The 22442-nt window shown below is 40.1% G+C and overlaps 1 protein-coding gene across 9 annotated transcripts in view; it reads right to left on the bottom strand.

Annotated features, from left to right (window-relative positions):
• LOC117962084 (multiple PDZ domain protein) overlaps positions 1-22442 on the bottom strand; it is a 67248-nt gene that overhangs the window by 32640 nt on the left and 12166 nt on the right. For 5 of the 9 annotated variants that reach the window (XM_034901140.1, XM_034901138.1, XM_034901146.1 and 2 more), the window contains exons 12-33: positions 20613-20699; positions 20230-20309; positions 19876-20022; positions 19421-19591; positions 18602-18781; positions 18100-18309; positions 16685-16843; positions 16244-16396; positions 13425-13766; positions 12900-13002; positions 11782-11980; positions 10492-10533; positions 9172-9279; positions 8769-8849; positions 8335-8512; positions 7986-8096; positions 4053-4115; positions 3761-3829; positions 2813-2981; positions 1604-1800; positions 893-984; positions 94-172 (exon numbers count right to left, since the gene is read on the bottom strand). In XM_034901140.1, the coding sequence (XP_034757031.1) occupies positions 94-172; positions 893-984; positions 1604-1800; positions 2813-2981; positions 3761-3829; positions 4053-4115; positions 7986-8096; positions 8335-8512; positions 8769-8849; positions 9172-9279; positions 10492-10533; positions 11782-11980; positions 12900-13002; positions 13425-13766; positions 16244-16396; positions 16685-16843; positions 18100-18309; positions 18602-18781; positions 19421-19591; positions 19876-20022; positions 20230-20309; positions 20613-20699 (3020 nt within the window). The remainder of the gene's footprint in view (positions 1-93; positions 173-892; positions 985-1603; positions 1801-2812; positions 2982-3760; positions 3830-4052; positions 4116-7985; positions 8097-8334; positions 8513-8768; positions 8850-9171; positions 9280-10491; positions 10534-11781; positions 11981-12899; positions 13003-13424; positions 13767-16243; positions 16397-16684; positions 16844-18099; positions 18310-18601; positions 18782-19420; positions 19592-19875; positions 20023-20229; positions 20310-20612; positions 20700-22442) is intronic. The other 4 variants (XM_034901142.1, XM_034901148.1, XM_034901143.1 and 1 more) reach the window with 4 other exon arrangements.

The following is a 22442-nucleotide window of genomic DNA, read 5'->3' as shown; positions in this document are numbered from 1 at the left end:
GGTTTTTTTGGTTGTCTTGGGAGTTACACACAGGCGTGGGAGGTTAGGAACTCCAGGACCACACAACTTGTGGTGTGTGTGTGTGTGTGTTACCTCAGTGTGGGGCTCCGCTTTGTCTCCTTCGTGTTCTCTCACAGGTCCCACAGCCATCTGGTTCAGCGCCTCCGTGTTCCTGTTCCAAAGAGTCATAACTCACATAAATGGTCGCTTCTCTGCTTTGTGACAGCGGAGCCATGATTTACGTCGGCTGATCACAGCGTCTCTTCCAGGGTTCAGAAAAGGGATGCGAGCTATGTAAAAGGTCAAGTAGTGTGATTTCGGCACGCACTGTTTGGGGCAAGGGTCAAGGATCAAACGTGTCCGATTCAATGCTGATGTGTCAGCTGCTGTGTCCCAAATACATACTTCATACTAACTGTATGCAGTGTAGACTACATACTAGTTAGTTTCATTTTATTTATGTGTTATGCCAAACATTTGGCCCATCCCACATACAATTACAAGACACCACAAACTTATTTAGCAAACGTCTTCCGGGCGCATATACAAACCACTTGGAGAAAGACATAAATACAGAATATATAGCCTATAACAACAAATCTAATCTTTATAGTATATATTGTTTTGTAGTTAGTGTACAAAAAATTCTTGCTTCCTTTTTGATGTGCCTGAGAGAATCTGTAAGTCACCACTGAATGTGGATTACTTCACCTTCAAGTGCATCCTTCTGTTGAATTACAATAGCTCCCTCTATTGAATTTTGAATGACATTACAATGGACTTTTCAGGTCTGTTTTCATCATGAGCAGGCGAACAGAGAAATGGAGTTGCTGTTGCCATGGAAATGTATTCATAGAGACTTTTATAATAGGAAGAAAAATGTTTTTTTTACCTGACAAAGATGATTTTGACCTTGGATGGAGAGCTCTTGATTATGGAGGATGCATTCTGGTGACTGTGGCCATAAAGGACTTGCCCATTGATCTGACAGTATACAAAAATATAGAATTATACACACCTTTTCTCCAAGGGTTAATATGCAATACAAAACAGTGACGCCAAAAGACATAACACAAAAGCATGCCTAAATTCTACATAAAAGATATGAAGGAGTCACATATCCTGCCAGCTTTGTTTTCAAACCCATGAGAGTTGAGAAGTTCAAGTTCAAGACTTTATTTGTCCCCGAGGGGCGATTAGTTTTGCTGCAGTAGCAAAGAAGTTGACATACAGTACATGACAACAAAGATGACAACATTGATTAAAAATACAGGGTCAGACCAAATGGGTAAATGAATACCACAACATTAAAAGGTTAAGTTCAAAGTGTGCCTAATGTGCAGACGTTACCTATTCTTTACAGAGTTAAGCAGAGAGATAGCAGAGGGTACGAAGGGGAATTGATATCTATTTGTTTTGGCTGGTGGCTGACTGAAGCTGGAAGCAGAGGGGAGCATCTTAAATTCTGCAGCAGGGGGGAGAACCATCAGACGTGACGAATTCTGCCTTTTTAAGCACATGTCTATTGCACAGTTTCATCTGCTGAATCCCAATGATTCTGCTGCTAACTTTATTTCCCATTGCAAATGAATACACAGCTTACCTCCAGCAGCTCATCCCCCACTACCATCCGTTTGTCCAGGGCAGCTGCCCCGTTGGGGTCTATTCCCACCACAAACACACTCATGCGAGAGCGGTCCCTGTTCCCGGCCAGGCTGAGGCCCAGGCCTGCCTTGCCTTTCTCCAGCTCGATCATGTGTATGACACCGGGGAGGCTGCCATACCGCTGGATTATCTTATCTGAAAGAAGGGGGTAAAGTCCTTATGGACAGATGTAAGCTGACAATACTGCGGAATAGCGCCAGAATCTGGGTTTCTATACAAGTTTTTGTCGCTCCAAAAAAGGGGGAAGGTGTTTAGATCGGCTGAGATGCGTGGGCCCCAAAAGTAAAAATGGTTGTAGTTTTAAATGTCAGAGTGCCGGGTTTCTATCTCTTTGTCTTAATCTTGTGTCCATTGTTATCCCTTCCTTTCTTACTCCAGTCCCCCCCTCTTTCTCCCTCCACCTTTGCAGTCTCTGGTGTGTTAGATAGCCACTGTTCATACCAATGGGCTCCTGTTGTTCTGGGCTCCCTGCCACTGTTGGACCATCAGTCCTGTACTAATCTCCACAACTCACCTCCCCGGGCCCTAACCTCATCAATCTTATCCCCGCAGGATTGGAACACACTGCCTCTCACACACACATTCACAGTCCCGATTGCTTGGAGGCTGGAAGTCTGTCCTTTATGCCGGTTGCCTGACTTGAATGTGGCTATGAATGTGACCCGTTCTCCTTGAAGCGGTGAGTGCAACCTACATTACAGCGTCTGCAGGATGCTAACAGTTTAATTGGGACATTGAGTCCTTTAGGTTTTGCTAAAGTACACCCACCTCAAGCATGTGAATCTGTGCTTTTTTATTGCAGACTCTGGATGGCTTCATGGCCAGGCAGGAAACAAAATATATCCTTTGAGGGCCTCTAGTGGCAGCTAGGTGATAAAGCTTGCTGCAGCTAGTGCATCAAAATAGTGTCTCCTTTAATTTATTCTATTTAGCTGAAACTTCCAGGAGTATGTGATGATATGAAGTCTCTAGACCCACACCATCCTCACGACTCAAATTCACACACAAACTCACAGGATTTACTTGAGATAGGCCAGTATGAAATGAAATCAACCAATGAAAAACAACGTGACAAATTACACCTTTTTACTGCTGGTTCCAACAAAATATGTAATTGCACCCTTAGAAAAAGATTAAATGAACTCACTCCAGCTGTATCCAAACTCATCCTCCACCACCACCTCCTCCTCCTCCGTCTCAGCAGGTCTGCCAGGAGTCTCCGTTAGCGTGTCCGTATCGGTCTCTCCCACATGGGGCACCACTGGCAGGAGGACAGCGCTGGTGGGAGATGTCTTCGCCTCTTCACGCTTCACCAGCTGTCACGCCACAGATGTTTTAGTGAAAGGTAATGAAAAGGAGGAACGTTTTTACCTTCGTGCTTTGAGCTGGTTAACTTGATAAGAGGTTTACAGAGATAGGAAAACACGTGAGCGCTGTTGATGTCATCAACAGAAGCCATGTGCTTGTTTCAAATCAACAGCTTCATCAGTTTTAGCAGGATAGGTTAGTTTTAGCCTGAGGAATAATGATGTGAGTGTTCCGTATAGATGCCAGAGGCTCAAATCAGAATGAGGTTATTAAGAAATTAGCTTAATTTATAGTAAAATTATGCTTAGAGTCATAAATTAGACATTTTAATTGCTTAATTATAACTGATGTAATTGCATTTCCTTAAATTAGTAATTACAATTAAACATTCAACCATCGTGTGCACTTACCTGAAATCCGAGAGCAACAAATCACACTTTTGATTACTTCATTGTTTAAATACAAAAGCTAAGTACAAACAAGATATTAAGCCACAATATCTAAAATTTGCTTTTGTCATCCACTGAAGTACAGCTCAATCGATTAAAATGAATAAAATATTAACAAAAAGCCAAAGACAAAACAAAAAGGACACAACGTATCCCGATTCCACAAAAACGTAAAAAAGGAATTCAGAAAGATGGAGGAGATGTTAGGACACATGCGAGTGTATGCATGTACAGCATGAGTATATTCAGTACATGGCCTGTAATGTGGTGAATCAACACATCTGTACAAGCATACACAGAAAGGGAAAGTGGAAAGCACAACACAGAGACCCACAAACCTTAAACGGGGTAGGAGTGAAAGGGTTAATTGGGGAGAGGCGGAAAAGTCTACTGTGACTGTAACCCTCCTACGGAGAAGAGACAAAGGGCAACAACTTTAGATTGACGACACATCGCTGACAGATACCTACATCTGTTGACAGACATGCGTTGCCATTGACAACATATTGAGTGCATGGTGAAAACACATCTACTTCTTACATTTCAAACCTGGTTCTGAGGACTGTGGAACAACAACGAACACAAAACGCTGATACAAGTTGTCAGAGGAGGGTAATTGGGAACACCAACCTTGTCCTTGTTGTCCCTCGTCATAGCTGCTGCTCTGTCCTCACTGGAGTCTGTTACCGATGACTGCGGCGTATGAGACAGACACGAAGGTAAATCACTCTGCATCCGTTACTCGCAATAAGGAATTTTGAATGAATTTGCGCCACCACGTATGGAGAGCAAATTCATAATAATCACTTCAGTGTGACCATACAGTATAATATACTGAGTCATATTGTAATCCCATAAATATTAATAATGTCCATATTTAAAGTCATAAGCCTTCTGAACGACTGATACCAGGACCATATGCTGTATCATGACAAGCCATCTGTTTGGAAATGGGACTACTGAAGAAAGATCCACATCTCGTAAATAAAGAAACTTTCACTTCACGAACTCGAAGCTTGGCAAAAACCAGACTCCCATCATGCCAAGACAATAATGAAAGCTTTTCCAGTCAATCCGAGCTTGACCATTTCTCAATGATTGAGCTTAAAAGGTTTTATCCAGAAAGTCTGACATTTTGGCTTCACATAATACTATTTGTGTTAAGTGCCAACTGACTTATCAAGTTGTCGTCTTAGCACTGGCAGTGAGAGGCCTGGGACAACGTTTGAGGTATAAGTGGGAGAAATTGGGCCTCCAAAGCTGGGAACAGGAGGCAAATAAAATGCACTTATAGCAAAAGCCTCTACTATGGAGACGGACACAGCAAAGCACTGCAGGAGAGATATAAATAAGGCAACATCTGCTAACAGATGAGGGAAAAATATATATTTCAAAATAGGCTTACACAAGTGTGTATGCAGAAGTAGGAAAAACACTTTAGGATAGTCATTTACATGTCTGATAGCAGAGGTTCAGCGTAAAGAAAAGTAAGTTAGTGATTTTCCTGAACAACACACATTTTAATGGCTTGACACTAAATGAAATGATGTGGTAAACTTGCACGTAGACTGAAGCCAACTAATTTCTAATGTTGATCGCATGACTCCACACAAACACTTGCAGTCTTTCATTTTCTTCTTTTTTATCAAATCATGCAATTGTTAACACAATTCTAACAAGTCAAAGCAGTACATGTCAAATGAAAGGCACACCAATACAAAAGCAGGCAGACACAGACATGGGGTAGCTTTCTAACCTGAGGGAGGGCGGGTGCTAAGTGGGTTTGATTAGTGCAGCAAAGGCTCGACCCGGGGTGGCTATTAAGCTGCAGGAAGGGCAGCGGCGGTCTCTAAAAGCAACACACAGGGCCGACAAGCTGACAACATGACACACATTTATTATGACGGCAAAGCCTTTCTGACAAAATTGAATCCGAGGACATCTGGGAGAAAAAAAAGTGTATGTGTGGAAGACAGAGGCACCTCAGGTTTTATTTAAATGAGTAACCATTAAAGTTAGCGGCTTCCTTGGGGACAGCCATTCCTCTATACTACATCAAAAAAGGAAATCAGAGCAAAGCCTCTTTCTCTGAAATACTTTAACAAAATGTTTCAAAGATTCCTCCAGGCTACCTCGAGATTAGTCACTGCTTACAAGAGAAGGATTTGAAACTTAAAGGGAGACAGCATGGCTATGCTATTATACTCTCTTGGCGGAACCCAATGGCTGCATTTAAAAAAAAACGGCTATACTGATTACAGGTAGCCTATCCTCCAATCAAAATGATAGATTTCAAACAGTTGAGTCTGTTGTTGTGAATGTCAGTGGAGCTGCAACTCAATAGCAGTGACTTTGTAGTAAGTTGAATGAAGTATTTTTCCTGAATTGGTTGGGTCGAAGCATGTTTTGACAGCTGCCTAGCCGCATACTGTTGGTATGAATGATTTCCTTGTTTACTTGATGAATTCTTTTAGAAGATATAGCAATGCAATTTCAATAAACCCCATGCTGAAATTGCACGAAGAATCTAGTCTGAATGTGTATTGAATGTCAACAATACACACCTTCAGCACAGAGGTTTTACTCAGATCCTTGCTATTGCCGGTGACAAAATAGATTTACTACCATCAACTACTAGCTCAACCTTTTGATTTAAAACATAATCATTTGATTATTATGGTTAGATAATTTTGTGTTAAAAAAAAAAGATTATGACGTAGGCATATTAAAATAAACCCCCGTTTTTGTTTTTTCTCTCAGAAGAAACCTCCAATTCTAGTTTGTCTTTATTTCCAGCAACACACATTATGTGTACATATCAAAGTCAAAGATGCCGTTAAAAAAAGAAACTCTGCTTCCAGTAAAAGAGACGGGGAAGGAGAGCGAAGGCAACAAAGATGAACTGTGATGGATTGCTGATGCAACAGAAAAGAGAGAGACAGATTACCTGACATGTGCGGTGTGGCATGCATGTCAAAGAGGTGGTGTGTTTCTTTACAGCAGCCGATGGAGCTGGGTTATATATTGACTCAGGCTGAGAAAGCAGTGCGGAGTAACATGCAGATTTGAGGCAACTCATAATGTAGCAAGGTTAAAAATGAAGGATAAACACTTAAAATAAAGGTATAGACACATTTAAAGGACTTGTTTGACATTTTGGGAAATATAGTTATTTGCTTTCTCGCTTTGAATTACATGAGACGCCATGCTCATGTCTTCATGCTAAACATGAAGTTCCAACCAGCAGACAGTTAGCTTTATCATAAAGATGGGAATCGGGGTAATGGCTAATGTTAGCCAAGCTCTGTCCAAAGGTTGTGTAAATGAGCTATCTTTAGAGGTGCTGGTAGGCCAATTTTGTCGATGCTTGCTGTTTACCCATTTCCAGTGTTTGTGCTGAGCGTCTGCAGGCTGTAACTTTAGCTACATATTTAGCTAGCAGAGAGAGAGAGTAGTGTCAATATTCTCATCCAACTTCCAGCAAAAAAGTGACTAAGCACATGTCCCAAAATGTTAAACTATTGCTTCAAGGGTAAGATAGGAAGCTATTATCTTGTACTATAGATTGTGATGATTGCATTAACTCATTATTTGTCCACTTGAGAGAGTGGGAAAAGCTGTAATCCTACCACTGACCTTTTCTTTCACACACATCAACACACAGTGACATTAGCATTCATTTTTTTCTGTGACATGGCAAATGCGAGTCCAATATTCACTCTCCTGGGAGCAATATCCGGCTGCTAAGTTAGGCTAGCTGCTAAATACTCCATTGTTGTTACCAGCTAGTTGCTAACGTTGTCTGTGTGCTGTTTGGTGCTGGGCATTTAGCATACAGTGGGTTTTAGGGCTTTTTCACTCAAAACAGCTGCCTGTTATGTGCAAAAATAATGTTAAGAGAGTAACTCCTTCTATTATTAATATATATTATATATTATATATTGTTCTTAATATACTATATAATATTAATTAATATTCATCACAGCTGCTAGGTCTTTTTTTCAAGTCACTACTGTCAAGTGTGATTCTACATTAAAATTAATTATATATAATTATATATAACATATATAACTATGTGTGCCACAGCTTATTATGAGTTGCTACTAGCCTTTTCATGAATAACCCGGATGTTTAGGAAAGCAAGTGGGAATATCTCATAGATGACACTCATAAGTGATTGACTATGAGAGATCTGACACTGCAGTTGCAGTCCCAGCAGGAAACTACTTGGCCACGCTTTAGAAGCCTGAGGGCACTTTCAAACAACACACAATGTTGTTGATGTGGTGATTTGCAATGAGGGTCGCAGTTAAAGGTTAAAACTTGCTAATATGTTTAATATGCCATACAGGGTTTGTTGTTGCTCTCAAAAAAGATTTCACAATGGCTTTCTTTCAACAATCAAAAGCAAAACCTGATCCTTCAGGAATTGTATATTGTACGTTGTAGTTTTTGAAAGTGCCCTGACATGAGCATGTCCATGAAAATGGAAAAAAAAATAGTGACCTTTTAGATTATGAGGCAGTTACTAGCAATTGGTTTGACACTATTATACGGACTCACCCTGGGCCTGTGGATAATACTCTGCACCAAGAAAGAGACAGTGTTGCCTGCCCTGCGAATGGCCTCCACTGCCTCCTCATGACTGGCATCTCTTAGATCTGCTCCATCCACCTGACAAGAAATATCAGGGCAATGGCTGTCATGTAGGCTACCCACAATCACTGCTCCACGTGAGGATTTCAAACCCTACTAAAGGTTTTTTGGTTCTCTCGAATTACTGTACCAAAATAAAACAACACTGGTTAAAGTAATAAGTCGGAAAACAAGCCTTCTGATTGATTAAAATCTTCAACATCAAAAAATGTCCAAACAGCCTTTATTTGGAGTGTGACCTGACATATTTCTTTACCTCCACGATTCTGTCTCCGGTCTTTAGGGTCCCATTCTGTCCAGCAGGACTGTCCTCCAGGATGTGCTTGATAAAAATGCCTCTCATCACCTCACCGTTGTTGAGCCGGCTGCCCATCCCTCGGCCTCCGACGATACTGATACCCAGGGACTTGCCTGGCGCTCGAAAGAGCTCCACCCTGAGGAAGTTACACATGCTAGAGTTTAACATGTATCCCTTTAAAGCTGTTACTCTGCTACTGGTTTGATAGTAACCTTATTTGTATGCTAGACAGTAAATAAGAGTTCATCTCAGAACTTCTTTTTCCAAAGTTTCTTTGTGTGTCATTGCTTTAAGCTTGTGCTATCATTCTGTTGTAGAAGTTATCCAAACCATATCTGTCATGGTCATGTTCACAAAATCAGATTAGATGCGTATATACAGTGTATACTCACTTTCTAGGTTGGTTCCAGTTGTTGTAAGAGGCATTCTCCTCTCCTTCTCCATCTTCCCGTTCAGGGAGGTTAGGAATTTCTCTAAACAGACAAAGTTGGAAGGAAAGAGTTTGGTAAAATTCTGAAACTTATTATCAGAAAAATAATTGAAGCTCTAGGGACACAAAAAAAAAACTATGTTTTGTTATATAATCTGGGACCATAATTTACAAAACGAACATCATGCTGTATTGAAGAAGACTTGAAACTAGCGGGTAATAAATCAAGTGAGAAGTAGAACATTTTTCCATAGACCTTTATGCAAGCCAACTTGGTTTTCCAGCAGGAAACATTTTAAGTACCTGTTACTAAGTGTAATCAGAAGACATACTGTACATTCCTGGGGTAGAGAATGAGAACATACTTTGGATCTGGAACTAGGACTGGAGCCGGTTCAGAAAAGACATCATCTTTAGCCTGCTCTAGGCTGGTCTTGTACTCGTCCAGATACTCTGCTGGAACATATGTAATGCTGAAAACACACACACACACACACGCACACACACACACGCATGAGGACAGACAAACACATGCACACAAATAAGACAAAACATTTCTTGCAGCAAACAACTCGGCATCCCCCATTTTTAAACATACCATTACCTCCTGAGTGGCATTTATGGCTCTTTTCCCTATGAACTCGCATGGTAATTTAACAAAACATTGAGATAAAAATTCAAGTGCAATGAATGCACTACTACTGTCCATTTTTTAACTTAATAAAGTTGCTTCTTTTAAATCTTCAGAAACTTTTTTTCTCAACTCCAGCAAGCAGTAACACTGAACTGTCTATTTCTTAAATGTATTCTGTCTGTTAGCAGCCCAAAGTGAGACACAATGACTTCTATATAAGCCCGTGACATCTGACTGTTCAAAGTGGATACCTTTTTATAAACAAATCGTCACCTACTGTGTGTAAAATCCCCAGTGGCGTAGCCATCAATAATTCATGAGCAGGTTACTAATTTATGTTAAGAAATGAACCAAATGCTAGCTGACAAAATCTGACACCCACTCAAACGTCCCATTTCCAAACAATTCAGAGTGAAGTAGATTCCGAAGGGCACATTAACACATTTAAGTGAAGCTGACAGATCTTCAACAGATGGGTTGATTAGGTTTTTAAACATGATGGCATGCAGACAGATGGAAATGAATCCTAGTAAAATAATGAAATGGATGAGTCATTTGAGAGCATCACAGCATGCAGTGAGAGATGGCGTGGCGCTTTCCAATGGTTAATATAAAAGTTAAAAAAGTGGGTTAAAAATGGTTACAAAAAATACCCAGAGAAAATAGCGGTATCAACTGAAAGAAACAAAAGAAAAGGAGTTTACGCAGCAAATTAAGTAAGTAAGTGATGCAGGCAATTCAGATTTATCCAGACAGTGTTTAAAATGTTAATTAATACACAGTGCAGTGTCCCAGCATCATTCAAATATTAACTAAAAACACCATCTTCACCAATTAAATTCCCAAACATTTAACCATTGTGTTTAGTTCTTTTCATTGATTTTGACAATCCGCTAAATGAAAGTGACTTTTTGTTTCCGTGTCTGGATAAAGCTTTTTAACAGACTGCAATGAAGGCTGACAGCATATAGAGAGAATGAGAAGGAGGAAACCAAAAAGAATGGCAGCTTCTTGCCGAAACGCCACCAGCGTGGAGGTTAGTCATACTCACACATAAAATGGGCACAGATCTTCCTCAGGTGCACAAGCAGATCTAGAACGTGAAGAGTTGGCTTTTATGCACCAAAGCTGACACACTGCCAAGTTTGGTTCAGCAAAGCAGAACTTGTGAAACACCATAACCAATTTTTTTTGTGGAACGGTAACTCCTTTAATGCAACATATGACTTTTGCAGGGACAACAAAGTTAAGTTACCGGTGTGTAAGAGGATTTACTTTTCGACTGCATTCCCAGCACTCTTTGTAAAGTTGTAGTTGTAGTTTCCTTTAGCCTTGTGTTGTCCTCCCGAGTCAAAAACAGACAAAGATTTGACATTTTCGTCCCTTTTTCAGAATTTGTTTAGAAGTTTTCACTAACTCCACCTTACTACCACTAGTTTGACACTACTTTTTGGAATTCATGGTCAATAACCCTCATTTGTATAGAATTATACCTAATATTTGAGTAAAAACAGCTGAAATTATGAATTATTTTGACTAATAGTTAAGATGAGAGGAACGTACAGATGACTTTCATCTGGAATGAAAGTGATCAATTGTATTTGCAAAGAGTGTTGTAAGGAATCATATCCATTTTTTTGTGGTAATTTGGTTAAAAAGAAACCCATATTTCACATATAGACATTTTTTAAAGGGGTCAAATTTGACGCAAGGACAACATAAGGGTTAAGTTGCAACTTAAACGTAGCTCTTTCACCTCACCCAGTTTATAGAAACAAATAATGATGTGCATAATCAAATACAAACATTAAATGCTTAAAAGTAAATATTTGATATCCACATTAATTACATCAAGGCTTGCATTCGCACGGAGAACTAACAGGCTCTAAAAGTTGGCACAGAAGGCTTATTAAGAGTTTTCTCCAATTTGTTTTCACTTTGCAAACTGTGTCCTTGCAAGTGTGGTAAACAACTCCACTGTGAAAAGGAATACATTATGTAATTTACTGTGGATCAGAAACCAATGAGCAAATGCCAGCTTAACAGAGTTGAGGGTCAGTTCCTGAATGAGAATTTTCAAACATTTTGGATATTTTCTTATTTAAATCACCATTGTATTCATGTTGTGCCCTCCCACTATTCATTTAGCCCCAAAAATGTTTTGAGAAATTGTTATAGAAATATTTTACAAAGGAAAGTAGTAGGGAACAACATGTTATTGGTTCTAAAACTTCATGTTGGTACTTGTATTGAACAATTTCAGCAAACAAAAGCATTTGTGGCACATTCAACTACTTCCTTTGCAGAGTTTCAATAGTATGGGTGGCCACGGCTGTCTTACCCCATGTCTGGTCCAATGAGAGAGTGTCGTCTGAGCATGGCGCGGGCCTGAGCATTGGTCAGGTTGGCTGTAAGCTCCCCGTTTATGGCGAGGATGAGATCGCCAACGCCCAGCCGACCGTCCCTGCTAATGGACCCACCGGTGATAATACTGCGGATCAGCATTCCCAAACCATCTTTCAAGGCGCTCACGGTCATCCCTTTAAGGTACATTAAAAGGAACTGTTGAACATTACATTTGCATGTTGATCTGAATTGATAACAAGTAGTTTAAAGCTCTGACATTGATGAGCAATCACTAAAAGCTGTACTCCTTGAGTAAAGATCAAAATGCCACCAAGAACCATTTTTAGGACTAACTCCATTTTAAAGGAAAAGGTCCTCTAACGTAGAAAACTACTGTAGTTTCATCGATCATTTTTACTTAAAGTAATTTGGATTCATGGCAGTGGTGGTAGTTCTGAAAAATAGATAAACTCCTCATATCCCAGCAAAGTATCCTAGAAACTGTCACAGTATTCACACACTTGGTTTGTTCATTCTCAACGGAGTTACTTCAGAGTGTGGATTTGGAGACAAGTGTATCTTAAACTTTTAAACTCTTTACTTTTAGAGCAGTGTACAGGGGTTCTTCTGCACAGATCATGAAAATAGCATCAGTATGTTCTATTTAGGAGTGGATTTTGGTTTCATATTCAGTGTGGAGAAAAAGATCAAAACAAATACAAAACCCAAATGGATTTTTGTAAAACATTTTTGAATGGAGCATGAAATAGAAACAATCAAAAGCAAAACGAGATCCTGTTTTCAATGAGGCACTGAGGATAAACAATGTCTTCATAACACCTATTTGTTTTAGAAGCTGAGACTTGGTATTCTCTGAGCCAGTAGCAGCCTCGTGGGTAGGGTTTGAAATGCAAATGCCCCGTATAGCAAAGAAATTACCCTTCCAGACTGGCAAACAGCCAACAATCTTTTCTATCATTTTGCTTCAAATGTGGCATTCATAAAAAAAATGACACAAAGGTCAAGGGTCAATACTTACAACAACAAAGAAGATGAGGTAAGGAGAAAATAAACAAAAGAACAAATAAAAGAATGTGAAAAAGTAACACAAACCAAGGCTGGAGTTGCCCTTGACGACTGTGATAGTCCTTTCAAAATTGCTCCCTGAGGTCAGTACTTCTTCTTCGCCGTCTTCCTTTACACCGGGCTCATCGTCCTTGAGGGTGATAATTCAACACACTTGTTCATGAAAGTTAATGAAAATATTAGGCCATACAAAGCAGGGGTCCTAGGATACAAGATATGTGCAGTCAATTGGCTGTAGAAATGAATTGAGGGTAAAAAAAAAACATAGAACTTTGTGCATCTGTTTGTGATTAATCTCCCATCTGACTGCAGAAAGGTTGTTACCATGACAAATTCAATTTTCTTTTTATTATGCACCTCTGCAGTGCCTTGGGAAAGTTTACACACCCATGCTAAAGTTGATTAAAAAGAGAAATAAAGAAAACTGTGCATATCTATGCCAATCCCTAATACTCGTTCATCAAACAGAATATCCATTGCTCATCTTACTTTTTCCTACAAACTTATTGTATGGTAAATCCTCCGAACCTGTTTGTCATTAGATTAATTTACCTTAATGAACATCTTTATATCTGTAATGTCTTCAAAAGCCATGGCTGGCTCCTGATAGGGAAGAGACTCCACAGGTTCATCTGGGACGGACGATCTGGTCCCTATTTCGGCAAACGGGCTGTAGGAGTTTGAGCACTCCACAGGTTCCTCTTTGGTGGAGTGATGTGCCAGAAACTGATCAGAACTGCTTAGTATGGCATTAAAAGTTGGACCATGACCTCTGAAACTCGGAGGAGAGAAAGAGGCCGACTTCTCCGGGGAGAACGCTCGAGTGTCGTCTACAAGGCCGGATGGCGTTGCAAAGCAGGGATGCTCATCCAACAAGTCCAGACGAGCTGTCAGCTGGGGTAAAACAGAGTATAGCAGCAGAATGAACGTTCCATTCTGATAGTTAGCCAATTGCCCAACAGGGGGAATTTGTCTTGCTCAGTCGCTATCCCGCCCTCCTTTTAATGAGCCATAGAAAAGCCATCAATGGCCAATGGAGAGCAATATTAACTACTGGTGATCTTGAGCTCGCCATGCAAAAAACTGTAGTTTTATTGTAACAGCATTTAAGACTGTATTAGAACCAGACTGAGTTGTAATGAATCCCAATAAGCACTTCCTCCAGGGAGCCAAAACAGAAGTATAAATCTTTAGAAAAAAAAAAGATAAAAATATGCAAACATGTATTACAAATGGGGCTGAATAAGCAGACATGAGAACAAGAAAAAGGTTTAATTTCCATAAGATAGTGCTATAAATTTAGAGGGAACTGGGCTGTATAAGTATTCCTATACTGCAATTATAAAAAAAGGAAAAGACATTAACAGGCAACAGTGAAAACACCATTAAAAGTTTCTTTCCTTCAATGAAATTAGTATATTTATGGTATGTAGAGATTACCAGAGGGGAGCGTGATCCAAAGACATTTTTGCAAATATCTAAGTCAGACATCGCAAACATATATTATTACAAAAACAATTAAAACATCAAACTTTGACTGTCATGTTCCAGGAGTACCCAGATAAAGCTGAGGATGCAAATAAATTCATGATTTTTGAAATCACTTTTTAATTAATCTATTTCACAGCAAGAAATATTATTGGTTTGGCCTGTTAAATTATTCAAATTGGTTCCATTATTTTAAATACAGGAAGAGAAATATTTTTTTTTATGGTCTTGGACAGAACAACTAATGCGTGTGGGCATGAATGACTCTTCAAAGCTAGACACCAGGAAGGAGCAAGAAGTGCAATCTATCGATGCATTCGTGAGAAAAAGAGCTGTCACGGTTTTATTGGCAGTGGCTTGGAGACTGACTTTGTGGACTCACTCATCTGATCTTTAATGCCCAGTTGACCTTTACATGTATAGGCCAGATAGGAAAAAAAACATTCATATTCCAAAATAGACCATTTATTGTCTCTGAAAAACATCTGAGATTTATCAACAGACTTGTTGCCTCTTTCTCAAGCTTTGGAGAAAAAAATCTTTCATTGTCACAAGAAGACTGAGCTGTCTGACCTCCTACCAACATCTAAAATCTGTTTGGTGTTTGTGAGATCCCCCAGTAATATAAAATTCCCCATGTTGTCCTGGCCCATAACTGTCCCTCTAAGCTCCCCTATTATAGTATACATTTCTGACAAAGGCCTACAAATAAGTTCAGCTGTGACCTTTGGGGAAACAGTTTGTGTGACCCCTTCTCTTTGTTTATTTTCCTTATAATTGAATATCCATCTGGGACTTGCTGCTCTTGTGCACCCAGAGCAACAGAAGCACCCACAGCTATAGCCCTCGCTTAACAAAAAAGTCAATAATGTTGTTACCGCCTTAGCAAAAAACCCCAAAACATTTCTCATAATATGTTGGCTCTTGATACCAAAACAAACAGAGAATAATGACTATATGCTGCATAGCTCATTGGAACAAAGGGCAGTAACTACCTATGGGAGTCGAGTGCAGGTTTGAGTCGTGCATGCTCAGATGTAAACGGTTTACGGCATAAGGTCTCTTACTGATATTGGTAAAAATCAATGAAATAAATCTTTCTCATAACAAACCATATCAGAAGATGGAAATCATTGATCTATGATTGTTTGATGCTAACTTGTAGCAACAGTGAAGAAACGTGGTTTAGTGGGTTCATTTTAATTGTGTTGACATTAGATAAGTTTCTCGTTAGCATCTTGTATGCTACTCGTTGCAAAGTGACGCATTTGCGCGACTCAAGTCTGCACTCAACTTACTGTACATCGGGCAGTGACACTCGCACTGCCAGACCTTACTCCACAGCCCTGCAAAGGAAGGTCTGGCTAGTCCACAGAGCATTCTGAGATGGGAGAAAAACGTGCTCTGGTTTATTGGCATTTCTTTAAACCAATCACAATCGTCATGGACGGCAATGAGCACCGGGCGGAGCCACGGTGCCGCTGCAAAATAGTCTCAGGAAGGAACTGGTTTTGGTGGAACATGTGTGCGTTCAAAAGTTGTTGTAGTTGTGCAAGAGAAACGGATTGTCTAGCTAGCTGTTTGGATTTACCCTGCAGATATCTGAGGGTATAAGAGAACCCTATTCCTCAGAAATCCAACGCAGTTTAAAATTGCAACACAAGGAAAGCGTAACGTAAAAGTCATCCAGCCAAAGAGAGTGGAATCCAGCGAAATTTCCGGTAGCAACGTACCAATCGCAGAAGTGGCGCGTCGTGCCCACTAGTGGCCGTAGTAGCCTACTACTGCAGTAACATCTAATGAAAAACCAAAATAATTTCAACTTGTGCTTTTTAAGTGCTTTGAGTGGATTTCCTCTGCCGTGCTGTCTAAAGGATGCTTACCTTGGGCGTAGATGCGTGCAGGTAATCCAGGTCTGCGCTACAGCTGCTACCATGAAGAGCAATCAGGGACACCTGGAAAGTATCATCCTCCATCCCAGAGTAAGTGTGATCTAACACCTTTTCATCAGACAGGTCCGCTTCGCTGGTGTCAATCTGTGGTAATGAATGGAAGTAGTGTAACCAACTGAAAGAAAACTGGCCTTTATTATTAATCAATTCAAACTATCCAATCACATTGAACTACAAAACACACTGCTGTGACAACATGTATGTATCCTTTAATTAATGGCATCTATTTGTCAGAATAAGACATATATAAACTTAATGTATGCATGATTACAAACAAACACACCTCTCTTATCATATGTTTAGTACAATTTGTTTATCATTTTTCAGAATGTTCTGATTAAATTTGTCACTTTTTCCCAAAAGCTAACTAACCAATGCAGGCTCTGCTCGGTAAACGATGCCCTCAGTCAGTCCTTCTTCCTCTCCTTCTTCAACCAAAATACTGTTGAAGTCAAATGAATGGATGATGGATGATGAAGTAATTTCCTGCTCACCATATGGGTGTGGAGAGTGGGAATATCCACATATTCCCTAGGAAAGTGGAGAAATTCTTTCAGTGTCTCCAGTTTCATTAGAGATTAGATTTTTGATTTTTTAGATTTTTTTGTTTGACCAAATGAAGTACAAATAAATTAGAATGGAATCAAAAAAAGATGTTAGAAGTTTTACCAAAGCTGATTATAGAGTTAAATATTGATCTTAGTGCACAAGTGTTCAAGCAGACAAATTGCTCAAAACTGCACATTCGTGACTCTCTTTGAATTATTTGAACAGAAAAGCTCAAGAACATTTTCTACGTAGGGTTGTTGTTGCATGCCGCCTAGACGGATAGAAGGAAACCAAGAAGGCATACTGGAGGATTACACTTCGTCAAACTCAATTTTCAGAGGCAATACAACAACAACAAAAACCTCAGAAGTACACTCCATGTCCTGGAGGAGAGTTGTACAACTCCACAGAGGCTTCCTACAGCTCTGTAATCCAGCTAACCTTGGCCGCCCAGAGGTCTCACTATGTAATCCAACGGCAGACTCAATACAAGAGAAATACAGCACTGAGGCAGAAAGAATGCCAGTGGTTTTGCAGAGAGAAACATCCCGTTCAAAGAGTACAGGTGCCTGGTACGACCCAATATGTTCACAGGTGCCCCAATGTGTTTAAATGTACAATAGAGTGTGGGCTCTTGGAAAATTAAATACGGTAACATATATACATATACTTGACACAAAGGCAATGTACTTTGTTGAACCCAGGCTACCCTTTGTGTGCACACCAAAGTAAAGTGATACAACATATTGGGAAGTTACTTATTAATCCTTCAATACTTCATGATTATCTGACCATAACTTACTAATGTTGTACCCCAAAAAGGTTAACACTCATTTTAACTGGACAGCTTGCAGAGTTTATCACTGCCTCAGACCATGGCTCTTTTTTTCAGGCACAAAGGGCGCAGGCCATTTTAAGCTGCTGGCCTCCTCTGAATGAAACAGTGGGTGGAATGCTAAACCGCGCAGCCAACCTCCACTCTATTTCCTGCATGAAATATGCAAGGCCTTGTAAGCTGAACCCTCATGAATGCATACAAAGCCACATGATATAAAGACAACCTGACTCACAACCTCACACACACTCACGCAGCAATACATCCCTGACCCGCTAAAAACTCTTAGTAAGCCCAACTGATATGGATACGCTTGTTCCTTTATCCCCCGACACACAAGTCATATTTTACCTTACATTTTCAGACATGTTTAAAAACAAACAATGCTAATTCTGATGCTTACAGGTAGTGGTTTGGCTACTCCTATCTGGACCTTGCCGAGGCCGGCTCCCTTCAGGGCCTGGACAGCATCCTCCAGACTGGCGTTCTCCAGGTTGGTGGTGTTGACGTACATGAGTCGGTCTCCTGGCAACAGTCTGCCATCCTGCTCGGCCACACCGCAGGGAACCAGAGAGCGAATCACGATCACCGTCTTGGCAGGGTCCAGTGGGTCCTGTGGCGGGGCCAGTCCAGAAAGGTTTAGTGACGAGAGGTCAATAGGTAAACTATCACAGCCTTAAACTTACATGGAAATCAATGGGAAATGAATGTATTTGGTTTGCATTATACATTGTCCTTTTTTCCAGTGAAAATACTTGTATGAAGCAATTCAATGTGGATGAAAAAAGACAATACTTCACACAATATGATAGAAAAATATATCTATAAGGTGCAAATACAGTCTAAAATAATAACAATAACCCAGTGTTTTATAAAAACCTGTAAGTCCCAGGAAGATGTCCCACCTGGTAGTCCAGAATGCTGAATCCCAATCCTCCTCCTCCCTTTTCAAGCTCGATATTCTGGATCTCCAACTCCCACATAGCCAAAGGAGATCCTATCACCTCCTGTGTCACATTATCCTCGGCCGCTGCCTTCTCCTCTGACTCTTCAGCAACCAGAACGCTGCTCAGGTCTATTTGTTTCTGCAGAGGAAAACAAAAACCCAAATCTCTATGTAACAGCTTCCTCACTTTTACTCCCAACCCCATAGGCTGCTACCCTCTAGTCCTGTTTTTGGCTCAGGGTGTTTTGGCAGCAGATATAAGGGAATATCTTTGGGATGCTAGGGCCTTAGTACAGTATCACAGATAAAGCTGGAGAGATGAAACCCCCTCTCCCCAAAGGGAAGCTGCTTTAGATGTCTCATAGCTCTAGCAAATGTTGTTGTTGGCTGCTGCTGAGGTATTACCTAATAAACTTGGAGCCCCCCTGCTTATTACAATGTAGGAAGCCACCGGAGCGATTGACAGCTTGGGCTAATCCAACAACAGTTGAAGGGTTAAAGGTGGAGGAGAACTTTAGGAGTATTTCTCTCCAATCATATCTCCTTCCTCATATATTTTTCATGATGCATTACTGCGTGTTGAGGTCAGGCAGGGAGTTTCCATCTCGAATATGCATCAGCTGCTTCAAAAAGCTGCATGTTATTAGCCTTGAGAAAGCAAAGACTCCAAGATTATTTTACTCCTAAACATAACACTACTTGAAAATATAGGGGGGTTATGAAAGTAGAGAAATAGAAATTTAAAAAACAATTCATTAGAGATGATTCAGCACATTACCTTTAATATAGACGTTGTGGACAAAGTCTCTGATCCGGGTTGGACAGCATCCATAATAGTCTGCAGGTAAGGGGCGGGCCTACAGCACGTCATGTACACACAGAGTGGAAGCTCCTTTAAGATCCTGACTACTTCCTTGTGGCTTTCACCAATCAGAGATATACCATTGACCTAAGAAAGGAGAGGTCAGCATTAGCTTCAGTCAGAACTAAATGCAGCAGCATTATTTGATCTTGTTGTCTTTTGTTAAGGGATTTGAGGGCAGCAAAACAAATTCCAACTTGTTGTGGAAAATGTGTGAGACAGTTGACTATTAACACATCCAGCAGAGAGGCAACATCAGCAGTCATGTAGACTCATGTCTCTGGCCACCTTTTAGCTCTGGTATATGTATATCAAAGTAACTAGCTGCATTTAGATAGTAAAGCCTTGGAAAATATTAACGGACCACACACCTCAAGCAGTTCATCTCCACTGAACAGCTTGCCACAGCGTCCTACGGGTCCCTCAGGTAGGACAGATCGGATGTAATGGTGCCCACTGTTGGCTTCTAAACTGATGCCCAGGCCGCTGTTCTCACTAAACTTCTCCACCTGAGCCACCTGTTAAGAAAACAAGAAATCACATCTCAGTTAGCATGGTAGTAATTCACTTTAAATCTAGTCCCTTTTGTTTGCCGACAAAGGTCATTCTTCCTTTTAAGATACCAGTTTATTTACCATTATGATTCAATTCAAGCAGAAGAAAAGTTCTGGTGAGTATAATGTGATGCACGAGAGAAAGGAATTGACTTTGAAGAAGAAACTTACAACAACTTCATTACTTGGACCCAGAATCTCGAGCCACTTCTTCATTAGTTCTTCCTCTTCAAAGGGTGTTAGCTTTATCCCTTGATAGAACACAATACACAAGTATTAATATACAGGACAACATTTAAGGAAAATTGTGTTAATCATTCACAGCCAGCAATGCAAAATACATTTCTAACTATTTGCAAGGTACTGTCTTCAAGATCAGAACTTTATATTTGCTTATTAAAAATCTCCTGGGAAACTACCCAACACCCATCTCAGTATTTCCTCAGCGTGTGTGTCGCTACTCAGTGTGTTACCGACAACAATAAGCCCTTATCTGTCAGATGTGTGGCCAGTTGCTCTGCTGGTCCACTTAGAGAACAATTCCAGCCTCCTACCATGTGTGTCTTCTGTTAGCTGAGCCGTTGCTGGGCTGACATCAGATCCTTCACTCTTTGTCTGGAGTGGCTTTTCATCTGTGGTGACTGTAAATGCACAGTGAAGAGTGAGGCAGACCAAAGCAGGCACGGAAAAAGACATCTACTTTCCACTAACAGCACACCCACAGACCAAAAAACACAAACCTATAGCATTGCAGAATTGATTTGAAATAGTGTCTTTTCCACTTGACACTCTTCAAAAATATTTTAAGCATTTCCTACTCTTCAATAATGACTCTCACTTCCTTATTAGCCCGAAAAAGGATATACAGTACATGCCCTAGATGATGTTATCCATAATGAGAGACTTAAAAATGCCAGGACTTCAAATATCTGTTTAATGACCCCGGTACGTTTTTTACAACTTAATACCACTGTTTATGTCTTTGGAGTTCCACAAGGCACCCGTGGAATTACTACCCATGTGCCCAGGCAAGTCATGATCTACGCTGTACATCAGCACCTTTTAAGTGCTAACATAAAACTAATAGTAGCTAATCTGGTATGTGAAAAGGAGCTTGACAACCTTAACACTGACTTGACAACAATTTAAGAGAGTAGTTCATTTTCTTTTTGTTAATCCCAACCATTAAATGGCCCATTACAACTTTATAAATCAAACATTTGAGCTCAGGCCCAGTAAGTTAACTAAAATATATTCGTACTCGGCAAACTCGTGAAACTTTCTCCTTTTTCTGAAAACATTAAACACAAAAGCTCATCTTCAAGCACTATTTACAAAACCTCTGACTCTCCTTGCAAAATGAAACCTTGGCCGCAAAACAGTTTTACCTGTGTTCAAAATCAAACACTGCTCTGAAATCATAAATGAAAACACTATCAAGCAGTCAGTAAACAATACACCAAAAAATAGAAAACACAGTGTTCAGAACATATCGTTCTCAGGGAGAAGAACATTTGTAAGCTCAAAACAAATTTCCTATTTTTCCATCCTTGTCTTTTGATAAACAAAAACATGTTTTATCCTAGTAGCTCCAAACTGATCACAAATTACTAGTCTGCTTTGCGCTTTGTAAAATGTTTGTTCTTCATCCTCCGTGTACCCCTTAGTTTACAATACTGTACCCTGCATCTCACAAACTTCTCCTTTGTGTCTTTGTGTCTGTGATTCTTGTTTTTTGTTGATATGAGTACTGTCCTCTCACATTGTTTCTTGTAACCATTGTCGGAAGTCCTCTTCCCCACCTTCAACAACCTGTTTGCTGCAACCTGCTCTCTGTACTGGCTTCCATATAAGTGAAATCCATTCTGAGTGGTTGTGTTCAATCAATGACATGTGTTCTCGATTTTATTTGATTGTTGCCACTTGTGTTTACCAGTATGGATGACCTGTGCATTAGAGTGCAGAATGTGTTTTGAGATTAAGAATGTGCTGCAAAGTCTAAGTGGGATCTGCATGTAACGGTTTAAGGTATTGACAACAGACTGTACGTACAGCTAAATGAGTTCAGGCAACTGACAACTTTGTTCAGCCAGTGGGGTTTAGTGTTGTAAACCCTTCAGAAGCAGAATAAAGACACCTGCTACATTAAATAGACGGTCACCGTTATCATTTTATAATAAACCATGTTGACATAGATTTGGAGTGTATTATTGGAGTTAAACTCATGGTTTCAAGTGTTTTTATTTGCGGCTAGAGAAAGTCTGGGTTCTGTATGCTGAAATTTCCATTTGGAGTCACACATTACTACATCATGACAACTTCTGTTGGAGCCACTTTTATACATAAGATGACATTATTTTTACAGGGTCATAAGGAATTTGTTT

The sequence above is a fragment of the Etheostoma cragini genome, chromosome 19, assembly GCF_013103735.1.
Source record: "Etheostoma cragini isolate CJK2018 chromosome 19, CSU_Ecrag_1.0, whole genome shotgun sequence".
Lineage (NCBI taxonomy): Eukaryota > Metazoa > Chordata > Actinopteri > Perciformes > Percidae > Etheostoma > Etheostoma cragini.
This window is presented reverse-complemented; position numbering and strand designations above follow the sequence as displayed.